Source organism: Pleurodeles waltl, chromosome 7 (assembly GCF_031143425.1).
Source record: "Pleurodeles waltl isolate 20211129_DDA chromosome 7, aPleWal1.hap1.20221129, whole genome shotgun sequence".
NCBI lineage: Eukaryota > Metazoa > Chordata > Amphibia > Caudata > Salamandridae > Pleurodeles > Pleurodeles waltl.
This window is the reverse complement of record NC_090446.1, coordinates 751,682,405-751,702,421: the sequence shown is the minus strand read 5'-3', so window position 1 is coordinate 751,702,421 and position 20,017 is coordinate 751,682,405. Positions and strand designations below refer to the sequence as shown.

Genomic DNA, 20,017 nt, shown 5'->3' with positions numbered 1-20,017 from the left:
TTCCCTGGTGTCTATTGGCTTTTGCCCCCGCTGGGGGCAGATCAGCCTAATATAATTATGTGTAAGGGGTCACTCCCCACATATAAAAAAAATAATAAAATAATAATAATTAGCCCTGGTGTCTAGGGGTTTTCGGCCCCTCCAGGGGCAGATCGGCCTAAGTATATAAAATTGCCTGGTGTCTAGTGGGCATTTCTGCTTCCCGATCGCATCGCCAGTAGTCAGACGTAATGGTTATGTCCGTGGCGCCTGAGAGGCGCAGCCACGGACGTAACCATTATGTCTGTGGCCTGCAGGAGGTTAAGGCTTGGAGCGGGGAGAACAGTTTTAGGGTGGGGGCACAGTTTTTGGGCTTGGGGCGGGGTGGTTTTAGGGTTTAGGGCTGGGGGCCAGGGGTGGGGACGACTTTAGGGCTTGAAGGGGGGGCGGTTTCTGGGCTTGGAGAAGGGGTTGCGGTTTTAGGGCTCAGAATAGGGGTAGGGCAGTACTGTTTTAGGGTTCAGGGCAAGGAACGGGTTTATTTTAGATGTGCTTGGTGGGGGTGTCACGCTGGGGTCCTGTTTTAGGGCTTGTGGCAGGGGTTGCGTTGCGTAGTTTTTAGAAGGGCGGGGCGGTCGCGCTGAGGATCTTTACCTTTACCACGCATATGCCTTTAACATACATGCTTTTTCCAAGTAATTCATTGTAAAGGCATGCATGGTAAAGGTAATATGTGGCAATGGCATTCTTGTTGTAACACACGCGTGGTAACGGCATGCATTGCAACAGAATACCTTGTTCCATTTTACAACCCTGTGAAGTGGTTCAATGGTTTGAAGAATATATGTGAGTAGATTAGAAAGGGATGGGTGAATGGAAATGGCAGAATGCATGTGTGTGTGGTTGAATACTTGTCAGAATTAATGGTTTGTCGACACATGCAGGAATTCATGCAAATAGGTGGATGTATAAATGAATGCATAGATGTGGGTCGTGTGAAACGATCGAACAATGCATGCATTTCTCATGTCGTTCGGAAAATGGGTTCAGTGGATGGATAGACTGTTAAATGTATGGATGTGGTTGGATGGCTGAATGATGGCACAGGTGTGTAAATGCATGGATGAATAAAGGAATGCATGGTTATGGGTTGATGGATAAATGGTGAGATGTAGGATAATGAATTGATTGAAGAATGCATGTGTTTTGAGTGCATAAAGCTTTGATGCATGGGACAGGTGGTGATTAAATTTAATGCACTGGATAGGTGGATGGATTGGTGGGTGGATAAACAAATACATGGATTTGGGTGAATATACAAGTGTATGGGTTAGTGAATGAGTGTAGATGGGGAGTGGATGATGCTTGCATATGCGTAGATTAGTTTTTGGATGAATGTATGTCGTGGATGGTTGTACAGATCTACAATGCAAGGTATGGGAGGCTTAAATCAATGTCTGTGATAATGCATGAATGGATGGAATTGAGATTGTATGCATTAATGAATGGGCAGATGTTGGCATTGATGGATGAGTTAATGGCTATTCATGGCTGTGAGTGTTTGAACGGGTAGATACGTAGATGGCTCGGGTGTCAAAATAAGTGAATGAATGTCTCTGGATGCATGTATATATGAATTCACTGATGAGAATCAAAAGCTGGGAGGATGGGTAAACAGGTGGGTGCATGGATAGATTTGGAGATGTTGTGAGGGTGAGTAGCCTCTGACATCTTTTATCCCACCCATCTCTTTTAGGAAGTCTCTACTGTGTCACACACAAGATTTCCTATCCTTCCGTCGCTCAGACAGAAGAGTTCCGGTATAGAACAGTAAATTACATTGAAATGAATTGTATAAACAGCAAGTTGTTGAATGTCACATAAATTGCCTTTCGATTTCAGAGATTAAGTACATTAAAACAGTCTTTTTGAATAAATGTGATATTCAATTTAACTCCATGTAAACCCCAATTAGGAATAACAGAAGACGAGGCAATACCACTCTACCAATCCACCCATTACCGGCCATTTCACCAGTTTAAAACTGGTTAACTTTATGAGTGGAACGGCACAAGCGGGCAATTACTGTGCGAAATAGGAACAGTAATCAAATTCCCGCATGTATTTGGCTGTTAATTTCATAACCTGAAATTACAGATACTAGTATCAGTATTTTCGTGCGAGAAATTACTGACTCGGGATTACCAAACTACCTTTAATATAACTCAGTTCTGTTGATTGGGGCATGCACTTTGTTGATACTGCCATTAGTGGAGGATGACTCACCTCCAAAGACTCAGAACTAAATGAATTGTGCTTTGCGTCTGTAAAGTGTTAAAAGCAACACTTAATAAGCTAAATTTTTCCATACAATGAGGTAACTGGGAAAGAAGTTAAAGATGGAACACAGTCTTCTTTAAGTCAGTATGCCTACCCTTTTAAAATTAAATTAGTGCTTAGCACCAACACCGACACACCACTGACATGGGGAAATGCTACCTACCAGTGGATCGTCAACTAAACCCCATGTCACGCAAGATATTTCAGCAAAGCTAAGCACCAATCACAAAGTACACATCCATTCACATATACCCCCAAAAGATACTCACTAATGGCTTTAGTAAAGCAAATGCTAAAATTAGAGACTGAGAAGAATACAATGAATATGCATGTTTTGCAGAAGAAAAGTGACAAAGTTCTGAGACACGGGTGTATTAAGTCACTGATGTAATATCAAAAAAGCAATGCTTGCCCTGAATATTAATATCGACAGTATTAGAATTTATGGATTTGACGACTAAAAATGTCGTACTTACATACCTCCTTTTATTTTCCTTCTCTTTAGCCCTAACGTGTGCGCTGTGCAGAAACTCATTGGAACCAACAAACAGTACTATACTAACTGCAAACAGTGGTATCAGAGGAAAATATGCGGGAAATCCACGTAAGTAATGACAGCGCATCTACTCATTGTTTTACCACATGACCTGGAGAGCTGGAGCACTGGAATCTGATTTACAAACATTATTTAGGCCTTGTAAAAAATAAAATGTTCTAAAATGCATTTTAAGCCTTTGAAACAAACCAACATTGCAGCAAACTCTCCTTTGCTTATATAATCAATCTGTTTAGTATTCAAAGCAGCAACTCTGTGTTTTCCAAAATTAACTTAATAGTTAATAATGACAAACATATTGTTCATGAATTGCTTTTCTTCAGTATTCGGGTACTTAATGTGTCTGAAAGGCCTTCAGATTAATTCCCTCCAACCTATCCCTCTCCAAAAAGCAAAGCTTTCTTCATAATTGCTCACTGCATACCATTTATTCTGACACAATTCACACATTTATTTGCGTACATCTGAGAGAGGAGTCAAAGTAAGATCAAAAGAGGAAAAATCGAGCTAATTTGACGAGAGATTAATATCTAAGAACTGCTGCTTTAAGTACACATAATTACTGTTTTTGAAAATAAAGGTTCAATTAGCAATACATAATACTTTTCACCAGAATATTTTACAGCATTAATATTATTTTCTTGCCCAGTGCTGCATGCCTAACGAGCACGATCTTGAGAGATACTGCAAAAATATGTGACATTTGTAATGTATACTGTACTAATATTGTGTAATGGGTTTATAAACAAAGGTTTTGTGTAAAAACTAATGAAGAAAGAATCAAGAGCACCTTGGGATTGATTTGAATACATTTGTGCAATTTTAACTAATATATAAGTATAACAATAAATTAAAATGTTATCATAAATAAGAAAAGGGTTAAAACAGGTATGTTTTTTATTGTATGAAAGGTTTTAACATGGCTAGAACATAACCACTATATCATAATTGATAAATAGAAGCAGTGTGCTAGAAATACTTTTTTGGTTTGATACTAAAATATCCATAAAGAGAATTGTATTTGTGTAACATAAATTACCCCGTCCCTTTATTGGTTTTGGGGTTTCTCTCTTAATTTTTTGGTTCTTGGGGTGTTACCACACAACACCCATGGAACCCGAAGGAATCTGATGCAGTCCCAGATTTACAAGTCTGGGAATGAATCAGATTCCTACGCCACCTCAGAGGCTGAAAAAAGGTGTCACAACTGGGAGAAATAACATTATTTCTCCCTGTTTTTTCCTCTCTCTATGTGTGCTGCATTCTGTAGCACTCATGGAAGGAGGAAACACCTCTTGTGATTGTTTTTGTGAAGGAAGGTGTTCCTTCCTGAACAAAAACAATCAACCCCACAATGCAGGCACCCATTTACCATGGTGCAAGGGCGCCTGCGTTGGCGCTAGGCAGCAATTCGTGCACCAGCTGAGGGGGAAAGGACAGAAATGCACTTGCTGCGCCATCCTGTGCCACATGCCTAATAAATGAGGACCCAAGGGTTAGTAAGTAGCATATCCGAGAGCAATGGAACTGCTGGAAAAAAGACAATTTGTAAAAACGTTCATTGTAGGAGCAATAGGCATGTGTGACGTGAAATGAATAGTATTTATTTGCTTTCCACGGAAATGCACTGTTTAACCTAACATTCCTTTGGAATCATTTTCTTTCAGAGGGCATCTACTCAAGTCATCATCTGTGCTGCAATTTCTTTCCTGTAGCTTTGAGGGTAGTAAACTATTTTGTGAATCATGTCGGGGGACATATGCCTGAAAACAATCTTGCTTTTTTTGAACTGGGATGAGCTAGTGATGGTGAATCAGCACGTTCTAGTTATAAGTAGGTTTCAAGTGAATCAACATTCAGATGCTGAAGTCACCATGAGAGTCAGCCAACTACCATCGAGGGCGATGGCCATGAGTGTTGTACAAGGCTTATCGATAGGCAGATTGTGTGAAGAGGTCTAAGTAGGAGGATAAAAGCATGTGAGATGCTAGATTTGGCTGTACCTAATGCTAGGCAATGTTTTGTAGGCCTGAGCAAAACTTTAATTATGACAGAGTAATCGGAGTAATTTCAGTAACTACACATTACGTCATGAAATTATGCAATTATGCCAGATTGAGTAATTTGGGGCAAAAATCCTACTGCAGGAGCACAGGACCAATGGACTAAGAGAGAGAGTGGCTGCTGGCTATTGCTGTTTGTGTCCTGCAGTATTTAGTGGAATTTTCTCAGCGCAATATGCATCCTCAGGCACATTTTGGATGAAAGTATGCATTTTGAAAATAGTGCTAAAACACACAATTATGAGTAATTTTATGTTAATTACGCTGGAGAGAATTACATCTGTTACTCCCACCCCTAGCTTTTTGTCCATGGTAAGGGAATGCACATTTCTATCCAAATCCACAAATTCTGCATGATACACATCTTCCTTGGAATAATAAAACAAGCAAACAGTTTTCATTCTTTTCACTGAAGCCGACAGCTTGCTGAGAAATAACTAGCCTGTGCCTTTTTCAGTCAGTTTGTGCATAGACCATACTGACACAGACATCCACACCAAAAGAGAAAATCATTTTTTGTACCCAGATTGGGTGATAGATTTCAATGCCTGACCCCACCAACTTATCGCCCTCTAGCAAAGAGCCCATTACCACTAAACAAAGGCCAAGAATTATAAACCCTCTTTGCTGAATGCTCTAACGAGATGTGCGAGAGTAGCATCTGGTCTCACTTCCCAAGCCCCTGTTCCATTTGCAAATGTATATATGACTGCACAATTGCCAAGGGCGTTCTACCTCTCGTCGATACACAGGACTCTGAAAACCAAGAACTGGAAGAAATTTACCTCACATTGCAGCTGAAACACAAGCCACTTCATGACAGTCATACAGTTTAGGCCAAAGGCTGCAAATCCCTTCCCACCAGGAGTCCCTATTGTGGGAAAATCCACCAATACTGGATACAGAATGCAGACCAAGAAATGAAAGACACTTAGGCCCAGATTCATGAGAAAATGACAGAATGACAATGCGCCAACTTTGGCAGTGTTGCCGCAGGGATGTGCTGTTTTTAATAGAATATGGCACACTCCTGTGTTGCAGAATGCAGCACACATAGAAAGAGCAAAATACAAGGAGAAATAAAAGCATTTCTTCTCATTGCGCCATGGTAGTGCCACCACTTGAGTAGGGTTAGAGTTGGGCACTACCTCAGGTTTACAAAAACTCGTAAATCTGGGGCAGCATCAAAATGTAATGAGTGTTGCTGTGCCACGCAGCAAAGATCTGCATGTGAAGGGGCCATATTTACAAGGTGGTGTTAAGCCACAAGAAGTGGCTTAACGCCACCTTGTAAATACGGTGCAATGCATAGCACCACCGGAGTGTCACTAAAAGTGGCGCTCCAGTGGAGAAAGGGCCTTGTAAATTTGGCCCTTACTCTCATACTCAAACCGAAGGTTTCAGCTAACTAGTGCAGCACAACATAATCTACTCACTATGGTTTCAGAATATCATAGGCAGAATGTTGTCTGACAGAAATATTGTGTCCTAAATATCCTGTACCTGGGAATTAATAATAGAAAATCTACATTGAGTGCATCAGTCAGACAATTATTTGCTCAAATATACTGACAAACCCATTTAAGAATAACTTGCGAATGTACTTGCTGCTCCTGTATTACTGCTTTACATTCTTGTAAATGTCTTTAAGTATGTGATCAAATCTTGTTTGCTGGTTTTAGTAGTGGTTTACGTCTTTCATCAACCTTTTTTAGGGTCTAGCGCGCCCGCGCTCTAGCCTGCTGTAATCTCTTTGTGGGCTTTTAACTACACCCACTGCACGCCCATCAGTTTTATTGGTACGTGTGCTTGCCTTTTTAAAATTGCTTGATTTTGTTTGTGAAAGGCATGCATATGTCATGCCTTTTCCAGTGTTTAGCCCTCCTCGAGCGCAGCGGGCAACGACTGAAAACATACAAGGCTCCATATTTTCAGCATGGTTTCTGGGCTACTTTTACTTTTTATTCCGTACGCAGAGTGATCTCGCTGCATATTTGCCAATACGGTTGACTGCGAGCAAACTTCTGTTTCATTTTGTGTGCTCCTTCACACTCATGGCGGGCATTTTAAATCTGCTCGCTTATGTAAAACTGTATTAATTTTAATTTTAATTTTATGTGGCAATAAAAGTCTGGTTAGGACTTTACAACGCTAATAGCTCTAAGTGGAGCAAATGCGAGACCCATTGCATTGCAAATGCTTGGTTATCCTTATGTGTGTCAAGGACTGCATGATATTACTTCATGTAATTTGACTGTGGGTAGACCTTGCTTGTTAGATACAAATGAAGCCGCTTATTTTCCCAGCTCAAGTTTTTCTAGTATTTGCCACATAACACTGCACAGGGTCTCAGCTGTTTTGATATACCATTTAATTGCTCCACTGCTCTTCACATGCAGCGTCTCCTGCCTTTAATACAAAACTACCCTCCAGAAGGCTGAATGACATTTTGCAAACACTGGCAAGGTGTGTAGCGCAACCATGTGAGGTCAAATGTCATTAGCTCTCACTATAAACAGAAGATTAAATCAATAGGGCGTATGTGAGTTGTGGAAACCCAAAATGTCAGTGAATTTACTGACTCTTTATGCTTTATTTTATCACATTTACCGCAATTAACCATAAGCCATTCTGCAGCTGTGACCTTTTGTAGAGAAGCCTTGCTATAAAACCGTATTGTGCATGTTTTGTGTTTTTAACACGTCGATACAAATGTACACGTGACATTGTGAATTATGCACTCGTAATCTGACCGGTTGTTATTATATAAAAATATATACAAAATATATTTGCGAACATGACATACTTGGTTTTATAAATAGTCAAATATTTCCCGTATAATAGCTATTGTCCCTGAGCAAGAGCAAAATAGAGTACATCTAACACTACTTTTTTCCACCATGTGGCATTCTAGGACATAAAGGAGACCTTTCCACAATCTGATCCACTTACAAAAAAGCCACAGAATGAATCCAAATTTGTAGTCATTGTCAGCTTTCATTAATCTTTCATCTTTTAGATTCCTTTCCCCTGAGTGATCATATTTCTTAAGAGTGAGCAAACCATGTGGTGCAGTTTAGTCGAGTCTCAAACAAATGCTTGTATCCCGACCAGTTTCAGTCATTTTGAAGAGATAATGTACTCTTTGTTCCATTATTGAAAAGAATCAAAAATTAGGAGACGATTCAGTTTTATACTGGATTTTATACATAACAATTATAACGTATTATAATTCATATGTGCATCTTTGTAATTCTCGAGTATTCTTTGCATTTTAAGAGTAACATTTATACAACATTTAAAAGGTATGAGATAATGGGCTAGTCATTATACAACTTATCCAAAGTTAGAAACTCTTAACCACTGACCCTGGTAAAATGAAACAGCCTTTAAGACATGCCAAGTTTACCCTAACCATGAATCACCAAATTATTCACTTGGAATCATCTTATATTTATCTTTGATGATAGGGCGTGAGATAGGTGTCTGCATAGGTTACACCTCAACAATATAAAATCTTGCTCGTTGGTCATGTTATGATGAAGAAAAGGGGCTTTACCATGGGCTGCATGACCAGTATGTACAATGGCTAAGGGGTTTTTCTTGCAAAGCTTTGGTTGAAGTTACACTTTCAACATACTGTATATGTGTTCTGGATTGCAGCAATATAGAAAGTACACATTCTGTTATGATGGTGGCTGTTGAATGGGCAGGCATCTGCATAGGCAAAGCAACTTGAAGGCTTGACTCATTTTGGACTTTGGGCTCAAGAGGTCCTCGAGCTGAGCCAGAGCTAGGCATCTGGCTGTCGCCATCAGTGGCTCTTACACCTCTAATCAGTGGCCAACAATGTGCAAAACCCCAAGTGTGCATGTCGTACTTTTGTTCTTCCAAGCATTGGATTTTTACATTTTTGAATCATGTACATGTACATTTAGTTTGGAATTGAAATCTAGATTTCTGCATCTAATAAAACACAAGTTTAAATACAACATTAACCTGAGTATTCCACAGTCAGTGCCTAAGAACTTTCCAACATTTTATACATTGAATTTAAGGTGGAGCACCTACTTGATGATCAGATATTGAAAAACTCATAAATTCATTTTTTCACTATTCTAAGGCCTATTGCTCCCATAGGATAATATTGGAGGTGCCTTAAACAACTTTTAAGTGTAACATCTAAATCGTAAATATAGAGGTTGGTGTCCCTGGACTCACAATTTAAAATCACAACTTATCGTGAAGTCTGATTTGAAATTGTAAGTCTGAAAGTGCCACTTTTAGAAAGTTTGCATTTTCTTACTTTAACCATTCGTGGCCTCTGCTTGTTTCTGAATACATGTCTGGGGTTGTTGACAATTGGGTTTTGGGCACTCCCTCTAAACAGTCACACACAAAGGGAGTTTGGATGTGACATTTGCCTCAGGATGGCCCATCCCCAGGCTGATGTACTGTTAACATGGTTGAATGGGAGAGAGAGCTTAGCACTGCCTCACTTTCTCCTAAATAGGGCTGTGCCTCTCCTTATGTAAACGGCTGCATAAACCCCCGTGAAGTGTCTGGAGCCAGGGAAAGCAGGAGAGGGACCATGTGGACTTCAAAGGAAGGCCTGGGAGTTTCTCCCACCTTCCAAAACCAGAGCTCCAAAGTGTAAATACTGGAATCCAAACTCCATCAAATCAGATTTGTACTGGAACCAAGGACACTCTGCTAGGAAGAAGCACTGCTGTGCTGCCAGGAGGGACTGCCACTCTGCAACTGCATTACTGTGTTGATCTACTACTGATGTGTGCTGTAGGCAGGACTGCCACTCTGCTATTTGCTCTGCTGTGTTGCCCTTCTTCTGCAGTCTCAGGGACGTCAAATGCTGCTTGCAACTCTCCTGGTGCTGCTGGACATTGTCATCTGTAAGTCCTACGCATGACTGAGGTGCCCCTCTAGTCCTGGTCCTCAGAAGTGGGTTCTGCAGCTACAAACTTAAAAAATCAACGCATCGCCTGAGTGCGACAGAAATATTGATGCATTGTGTCCTTGCCATTGACACATTGCTCCAAGAAAGGTACTGTTCAGTGGACCCTGCGTGGGCTCTGTAGCCGACCTACACACCATTGACGTCAGCCTAGATTTTGGATTGTCACATGTCCCTCCCAACCTCAAGTAACCTTTTTACAGCTATAGACTTCTAAGCACTTTCTTCACATTTAAACTTAAAAAATTCAAATCTCAACTTCTATTGATTGGATTTTTGTTGTTTTGGTCTTGTTTTACTCACATAAATATTATCTATTTTTCAAAGCTGGCGTTGAGTCTTTTTGTGGTGTCCTTCACTTTGTTGCTGTAAATAAGTGTTACACAAATACTTTACACATTGCCTTCTAATTTAGGCCTGCCTGCCCTGAGCCAAGCTACCAGAGGGTGAGTAAAGGTTAATTTAGGTTGTGTATCTGACTTACCCTGAGGTCCCCTCTTGGACAGGGTACATACCTCTGCCAACTAGAGACCCATTTTCTAACAGTGAGAAACAGTTGGTAAAACTAGGGAGGAGTATTCATTATTGATTTGTGTGAAACGGATATTCCTCCGCCAACTGATGATTGTATATGAAGTCCATAAGTTGCTTGATATAAAATTTTAGGTAAAAAGGAGAAAAGTAAGCCATCCTTGCAAATGCTAAATATATTTGCAGTTACGGGTGAAATCCGAGTGATAGAAAGAAGAGCAGTACATAATTTTAGCATGGCTTTAATCACATAAGTGATAATGATTTAAAAACGTGACTCAACGAGGCTCAGTCTGTTTTGGGGAAATTCCAGGTCAGTCATTAATAGGAGTAGCATGTTTCCATGTTTTCTGAGGAAAATGCACACCTGTTTTTTTTTTTTCTCACTTACATATCTTCCTGAAAATATTGTTGAAATATCCTCGTGGAAAGTGTTTGGAGTGTGAAGAAATATGGATGAATTGATGTACAAACATGAAGTCTCATCGTAAATCCCCACCAATTTGGTAGTGATGCAGTATTGCCCCACGCTGGATGTACACAACTGGGGGTAAATTTACTTCATTGGACGTTAGGAGTTTCTCATAATGATATTGCCAAGGGGGTCTTCAAAAATGTCAGAGTCTTTTTAGATACATATCAACATTAAAGATATAGTCAAGAAGCAGCTGAATCTGTTAGTGCAACTATGTTAACAAGATTTCATAATGAAACTTAAAGTTGCCTATTAAAACGTGATGCTGTGGGATGAGGCTCTTTCACCTGCTCATTATAAGATTCACAAAAAGGAGTTTCTTTGCCATTACTACCACTATTTAAAAAATGTTTAAAAGTTTTAAGAAAATTGAAATAATGCAATGGCTGTAGAGGTCATTAATAACATTCATTGGGGAATATACTTTGCCCGCATTAAACTGATAGAAAGCCCAAGAGTAAAACATTGTTTATTGATTTCCTATAGTATCGAGAAGGAACATCTTGTAGACCTTTTTTACCCGTGGCGATTTGGCATAGGTCGTGTAAGATATGAATGCTAGTCCCTGATGTTAAGAGCTCCCATAAAATAACTTTTGGACCATAACCCAGCATGGTACTCATAGGCGTATTTAGGCTAGAGAAGCAAATGCTAAAATGCAGCCTTCCAGTTAAGTTGCAAAAGGTAATGGAAATCTCTTTGCCCAATATGCTATAAAAAGTACTTGATAATCTAAGAGTGGCTCCCTCTGCTGGTTCCCTGTAGACTTTTAAGGAGTTGGTGGTATGAAAAATAAATTCTTCAATTCAAACTGCAAAAGAATATTATTTTTGGCTCATTCTGTACAACAAGTTGGTTCAAGTTCCCTTCATTTTGTTTGAAAGGATGAGAACACTTAACTGAACTATTTATATGCTGTTTTAGGTCTATTCTTATATTTTGCAGATTATACCTTTTGCGTGTGTTACGTCTGAATAGTTGGCATAGGTAAAAAGTTCACTGGTGCTTTCAGGTGAGGAACAATCTCCATCATCGTTTACAGGTACAGTAGCTGCAGAGATATTTTAAATTTCTTTATCTTCTAAAAACTGCCATGTTAGGTTCTGTGATGTTAAATACTGCATATCACCAAAGCACTTTCTGTTGATGAAAAGTTCTGTATTCCCACACCTTGTGGTTAACATGAAGATGCTGTTTCGAGGCACAACTTCTGACCTGAATTCTGAATCGATTTGCAGAACAAACCTGCTTTTAAAATACCAGTTCGACTTTAAGTGTAATTACCATACATTAACATCACCACATTCATTTGTAGTGCAATTTCCACAGTTACCTGTAACCAATATTTGACAATGATTTGCATGTTTAAGAACGTATCATCTCATTACTTACTTGCAACAAGAATATCAAGGGATAATAATGTTTTTTTTTTTTACTTCATTGTCATCACAGGAGAACCATTCCCTTTTAGCCCATTCTACTCTACTTCCATTGTTAAGCTGATAGACTTAGTAATCAAATTCCAACTCATGGTCAAGTCAGCCAGCTCAAACACTTTTTGTCTTTTCAGTCTCCTGAGTACTACTGCTAAACAGCAGCTGGGTTCTTTTAGCACAGTTCCAGAGACTCCAAAAAAGGGAAGGATACTTCCTTGTTAACCCACCACAATTATAATCTGTCAAACCTGTGAGCTTTAGGGTGGTATCCCCTCACCTTTCTGACTTCCTCCTCAATTTTTCTCTGACTTCATTTTGATGACATTAGGACTCTTTACTACTGCTAAAGTGCTTGTGTTCTCTCCTCTAAAAATGATCATTTTGGCCTGTTCCCCCAAGTGGCATATTTAATTTACTTATACCGCCCTAGGAAAGTGGTACTACATGTACCGAAGGCCTGTAAAGTAAATACTATTAGTAGGCCTGCAACACTGATTGTGCCCCTCTGGTAAGTAGCCCTTTCAACATGTCTCAGTTCTGCCATTGCAGAGCATGTGTGTGCAGTTGTAAACTGTCATGTTGACTTGACTAAGTACACCTTTTGCCAGGTGAAAACATCTTTTTAATACATATGTACCCCTATGGGGGGCCATGGACAGCCCAGAGGGCGGCAGGGTGCAGTTTATTTTAAAGATGGACATCTTAAATTCATTTTCCACTCCTGCAATAGGATAACATTGACGTTACATTATTACTTTCAATAAGCTGTAATTTCTAAATGAGAGGTACATAGTTCATGTTTGGTGTCTTTGGAATTGTGATATAAAAGTCTCTCTTATGGCAAAGTTGGATTTTAAATTACAATTGTGAAAATGCCACTTTTAGAAAGTTGAGATTTTCCAGCCTTAGCCATATAGTGCCTGTATCTTGTCTCTGGGTCACATGACTGAGCGTAGCAGACTTTGTATATTTCTCCTTGACAGCCATACACAAGAAAGAGCTTAGATGTGCCTGTATGGGCCATCATTAACAGGATGGGGGTGGAGCTGGGGGCAGCCCTACTTATACTTGAATAGGCTGTGTCCTGCATTCACACAAATGATTGCATACTCACTGTAGTTAGTTTGGAGCCAGGGGAGGGAAAGCAGGATGACTGGGGACTTCAAAGGGAAGAACCTAGAAGCTTCTCCCACCTTCTAGAGGAAAGGCACCAGGTATTAATATTGCACCTCAGTCATCACCTTTTCAGTATACTTCTTGACCTGCAGATAGTCTGCCAAGAAGAAGGACTGCTGCACTGCTGAAAGGGCTGCCTCTCTTCTGGGCTGCAGCTCTGAAAGAACTGCTGTCCTGCTCTGCCAACTTGATGCCTGTTGCTGCCCTCTTGTCTGGTTGGGACATGAATCTGATGAACTCAGAACCCCAAAGTGACTCCAAGGGCTAGTTGGCTCAGGGACAAAAGGGTCCAACCATCTTGATGCCAGCAATTTGGAGTCTACCCTGCCAAGCACTGTCACCCCAGTGCTGAACCCTTGGAGATGAGTCTAAGGTTAGCTCCTCCAGCCTCTGCAGATCCAGTGGAACTGATGCATCTCTTCTCCTTCACTGCACAACCACAAGCAGAACCAATGCATCATCGCTGCTATGTGGATCAGTTCCGTTGCAAAGACATGCATCACATTACAGCTCATCGCCTCATCGGAACAGCTGCTGAATGTTGCATCCTTAATGCAGGCCCTCGTATACCTCGTCGATGGCAGCCTAAACACCAGACTCCGCATTGCAGACTCGCAGCTCCTCGGACCCGATGCATCTCATCGATTGCACAACATATCGTCAATGCCAGACTTCACATTGCAAGAAATTGTTGATGGGATTCTCTGCGATGATGCAGGACCTCACACCGCAGTCTTTCTACTGCTTGGAAGCAACTTATCACTTCGGCTGCATGACGCATCTTCTACCCAAATCCTCACAATGCTCTCCAAACCAGGATTCAAGGTATTTTGTTCAGCGAGCCTAAGTGGGTCCCTGTAGCTGGCCTGCAGTGTATAACAGTTGACCTGAACATGTGACTTTGTGTCAGTCCAGCATGACCAGATATCCACAGTCGACTCTTTGTGCTTTTTGGCACTATTTTCACTGAAATCTTTAATCAGGCATATCTCCGGTTCTACTGATTGGATTTTTGTCATTTTGATTGTATTTTATTTATTTGGAAAGTACTCTATTTTTCTAAACTGGTGTGGAATCCTTTTGTGGTGTGTTTTCACTATGTTACTGTTCGAAGTGTTGCATAAATACTTTAAACATTGCCTCTGAATTAAACCTGCTTCCTCTGTGTCAAGCCAACCAAGGATTAATTCAGGGTTTGCTTGTGACGTCACCCTAAGAATAATAGTGGTTGCTGATGGAGAAGAGTTTCACCCTCCTCTACCAGTATCCCAATTTCTTACAAATAGGTACTTGTGTTAGTGCATAAATTACCAGATACATTTAGAATTGCTACTAACCCGGCGCATTTTGAGGTTTCCTCTTTTTGGCTACTATACTTTTACTGTTTACCTAAACACTGATACTGCGAAGGACTTTTTTTCCTAGTTTAAAACTTAATTTGCAACATGGGGAGCAAATGCCATATTTCACATCTTGAAATATTTGACTTAGCTTCTAAATTAGAGAAAATAGCCACAACAGAAGGATAGATTGTAGCACTAAAATAAATTACATTGTCTGGAAAATCACATCTATCACTTTCTACTCACAATTTTATAAATATAAATTTCCAAAATAAGTGTGAGTCAGTGTTGAACTGAGGTCTTACTAATGACTAATTACTAATGTATGTGATTTAAAAAACAAAAAAAAACTGTGAGCATAGCATAAATGGTGTTTGAAACCGAGTTTATTCATTTGATTCAATTATTGCAGTTGGAAAATACAAATCAAGCAGGACACGTGTTCCTCTTGATCACATGTTTTCCGTGGCTGAAAGAGAAAAGAAGGAAAAGGAAATGGTTTAAATGAGATCAGATATGTATTTAATCGTCCTGTGACTAGATGGAAGTCATTCAAATTCCCTAATTTAACCTAAAGTAGAAGTCCTGCTGGGGAAAAGTATGTTTAAAGACCGTAATAGACAACGCCCTTTTTATGGTTCTATGACTTTAAGATAAGCGAATGTTAATAAAGAGGAACTGTCAAAATTGGTTAGCCAAGAAACTCCCCTCTAATGAGAAGCTGAAAGCAAAGTGATAATAAAAGATTGATTTAACTGAAAACCGTTGTACACTAAAAAGATTTCTGACAAAAACGAGAAATATTCATTTAGGAAACACATCTTAGATGTTGGTGAAGTCAAGCACGCTGAGTAGACTTAATGAGTTTTACCACGTCGATTACAAAGGAGCGTTCAGCAGTAAGAGGAACATTAAATGGTTGGATGTCCAGAGGTCAGTGAAAGATCTCTCTATACAGGTGAATTCCCACATGGAATAAGTTCATGTCTAGACCGAACCAGCCTGGCTCTACTTTGCAGTTTTAGCCCGTCAGACATAAGGCGCAATCTGTTTTCGTTTGTGACTTAGGGGCAAGTATTTATTATGTTTTCCAACTTGTAATGACCTAAAGGTTAATTCCGGCATTCAATTACATCCTCCCAAGGCCAGGATGATGACAAATATGTGCATTGGTAATTTGGCCTTCCAGCATTTTTGAAACTGAGGATCCGATTCAAAAGACTAGCTAGTCTTGCTGCAAACACTCGCTATATTGTCTATTTAAGAGCATGTTTCTAAACAGAAGTAGCCTTTGTGACAAGTGTGAACTTGAAAACTGTCTTTCACACAGTCAGTAACAAACTGGATGGTTGCAGCATAAGAAGGAAAATAAGCCGTGTTCAGAGTCATATTGGGGTTTATTTGTTGGGGTTAGGCATAACAGTAGAAAGAACACATGATCATAAATCTCTTTCGTTTCAGTATATCTGATACAAAGCCATAGTACTAAAACTAAAAAAACAAAACACGTTTATGAACTTCAGGGTTTAAGTTAACTTTCACAAACATTAGTGATCAACTCACTGCGCGCAGCAGATCTAAGGCCCAGTGCACTAAATGTATCTGTGGTCCTAAATCGCCCTTTCATAATGGCCGAAACACCTTTTATGAATTAGAAAAGTGTTTCTGATTCCTAAAAGAAGTTTTGCAACCATTTTCTAATTGCAAGTAAAAAGGTTATGAAAGGTGGGTTCCAGTAATTTTTCGAATTTGGAAGCGAATGTCTAAGTGATATGTGATCTCAATTGATGTTGCAAACCATTGAAAAGTTATCACATCTCAAGCTGGGGTGTTAACTAATTCACAAAGGATGTTCTTCCCCTTCCGACCTAATGGGAAGCAACTCCTTTAGAAGCTGCAGCGGTTCTTTGAGGATCATGGACTACCTTAAAAAAATGTTTCCCATCTGAAAAAAGCAAAAGAGCATATGCATTGATGGTGCTCTGCTGTCTCTTGTAGACACCCGTATGTGAATTTGCAGGCATTCACAGGGGGTCGCAAAATGCAACTTGGCTAATGAATATTCATTAGGTAGGCCATTTGGGAATAGCTACAAATTTTCAATTTTGTAATCTGACCTAATAGTATATAGGTCACATTGCAACTTACATCACCATTCACAAACCAACCAATGTGCAATTTGTATTTTACTGTTTTGATTTTAAGAATATTACATCAGTTACCAACGGTCTGATGTACTATTATCATGTGCATGTCAGGGATGTGCATTTTGAACACTGATTGGATTGTGAGTTTGAATGCAATTTGCAGTGTGACCTAATTACAAAGGGGGTCACAAAATGACCCCCCTAATGATTATTACTTAGGCACGTGACAGTTTACAAAACCATGTAAATGGCTGCAGATCAGGGATGTAGGTCTGCAAGGGACAGCATACTCCCATCAATTCATTTGCATTCCCAAGCAAGAAAGACTTTAAAGGGACCTGAGTTGTTTCATTAAAAAAATTACATTTGAAAAGACATCGGGAGAGGAGGCGGTGGTCGAGTGGCCCTTTGGACCACTGCCTGCTCCCTCTCAGCCTGCTGTCAATATTCTCAAAGGGGAACATGTTGTGCAGAGACATCTATCCTTTTGGGGAATCAGCTACCCGCCCTTTTAATGTCCGTAGCTGATCACTGGTTGGTGACTGCAATTAATCTCACAAGCATTGATACATTCCTCTTTGAATCGCAGATTGAAGGAAGACACCCCTTTCAAGCCCCCTCCCAAAGCATTAAGTGGGATGTATCCCTCTGGGTCCCAGTCCTGATAATCAAAGGCCAGGTCTACAACAAAGCCCAACTACCCTGGGCTACAGGTAGCTTTAAGAGCCCAAGAGCATAATTTGAATGCTTGCAGCGACCTGCCAGCTCTGTGGTTCTCCTGCATAAACGCACCAATGCTGTATTCTTCCCACAGGAGCCGCCCTGGCTAGTAAAGCCACCTGACACAGTCTCAACACCAGATGGTTGTGAAGCAACAAAGTTTCTCCAAAATCTATTGAGTAATTATGATTCATTGTTTATGGTTAGATCCCTAACAATAAACGTACTAAACTACAACTAAATGACTCGGGAACCAAAATCTTTAGACTAACGATTAATATTAATGTGTTCCTTTTAGAATGTGTCAAAGAAACTGATTATTTTGGAGTTAGGATAGGAAATGATGTCAAATAGTCTAATGTGGATAAACGTATCTTGTTGCTGAAGCAAGGCAGATATCAACTAAGACGTATATTTGTTTGAAAAAAGCTGATGAAGCTAATTTCGAGCAAACCTACCACTCCACTGCATCATTGAGTGGGTCATAACAGTATAGATGAATTCCTGGGCCAAAAATGGAGCTGTGGTGTATACATGTCAGACTCCCTTTGTAACATAGATTTTTTCACATTTCCGTTTTAATGTAAAATCACTACGAAGAGGTGAACCCATTTTTAAAAACAAAAATAAAGGCCTATTATCTCTAGACGAAGACAGGGAAAGAGGATAATTCCTTCAACTACAACTTACTTGTTAAATAAACCATCCTGTAAGCATGAAGTTAATCAGCTAGCCATCTTACCTCTACTGCCCACAAAAATGAATACAGCGAACATGTTCTTGAATTGCTGCTGTAGATACACAACTGATGAAGAAAATAAAATGCAGTTCATCTTTTTGCCTGATTTATTTCAGGAACCACAAGTGGAGGATTGCTCCGTCAATAATGATAAGGTTTTAAGAAGGTATAGAGTGACTTTGCCATTATGCAAACAAGTGGTCACTACACCAGTTGTGGCAGTTTATTTAGGCCCTCATTAAGAGTTAAGTGCTAAATCCTGATCCTTAAGCAAACACGTGTTTGAGCAGGATTCAGAATTACAAGTCGTGTGATGATTATCACATCCTCACAATTGTCTCCTGACAGATTCCAGATATTCAAACCTGCCAAATTAGATCAGCAGGAAAAGGCTCAGAAAAATGGTAAATCACGCTGAATTTGATGTATTAAAAACCAGTTCTGCATGTAATGTCCAATTTTTCTCTCCATGGTGTAATACTGTTTACCACATGTGGTAAATTCCTCACTCTAGTCTAACAAACTTGTATTTGAGATCGTATTGTGCATTAGCACAAGGACGAAAATGTGCGAACATTTCTCAATGACAAGTCAAAACCGACATTCATTGAATAATCTGCCTTCATGATCATCACATTATACTAGGATGCACTTTGTTTGTACTCCGAATAAGGTTAGGCTCACAAAAGAATGTACAAAATGTTTCGTCCGTTTTCTGCTGTTGTAATTGCAAATATGTGTTAATTTATTAGGTTTCAGAACTAAACATAAAGTATTTTTCACATTGACGTTAACTTTGTTGGAAGAAGGACTAGGGACCTTCAGGAATACCATAGAAATAAAAAAGTTAATGGAGAAATGTAGGAAAGACCGTGAAGACAAGGGTGAACACAGAGAAGTGAACCGGCAAAAGAATCAGAGAAGTGAGGGTAGTAAAGATACAATCCTCTTATTAAACAAAGAAAAACTAATGAACTAAAATGAAATGGATGATGAAGAGGAGATCGGAGATTGAGCAGAACAGCAAGTGAGAAAGGAAGAAAGAAAAAGAAGGCAGAATGAAAGAGCAAGGGCAGCACGAAGGCCAGGAAAGTACCATGGGAAGCAAGGAAAGCACAGTAAGGAACCTTACAAAACAAATATAAGGAAATCATATGAAAACTCTTTGGAATCATTAACCTGGCAAATACTATTCATTCTCAAGATGGTGAGGAAAAGGAGTCGAAAATGAGGATATTTCAGAACTGGTTTCCCTCCAAACGTCCTCAACTGGGGGCCAGGTAAATGTGCTAAATGTCTACCATTTTGGGGGAGGCTTAACATCAACATGCACCCAAGTGGGTCCTTGTCAGTCCTCATGGCAGAAGAGTCTCTGATTTGTATGGGACCTTCCTCTTTAGAAAAGAAGGAATTAAATATTTTAAATGTGTATAGCCTGCTATATTTGCCATGCCTTCAATATTGTAGACAAGCCTTTGGGCTGCAATCTGTCTTTGCAATATGTTCCCTCTTCCCCACAGGGTCACAGAACTGAATCAGC

At 39.8% G+C, this 20,017-nt stretch overlaps 1 protein-coding gene across 1 annotated transcript in view; it reads left to right on the top strand.

Moving 5' to 3' along the window:
• TGFBI (transforming growth factor beta induced) overlaps nucleotides 1-20,017 on the top strand; it is a 224,985-nt gene that overhangs the window by 25,276 nt on the left and 179,692 nt on the right. The window contains exon 2 of the mRNA XM_069199225.1: nucleotides 2,825-2,923. Within this exon, the coding sequence (XP_069055326.1) occupies nucleotides 2,825-2,923 (99 nt within the window). The remainder of the gene's footprint in view (nucleotides 1-2,824; nucleotides 2,924-20,017) is intronic.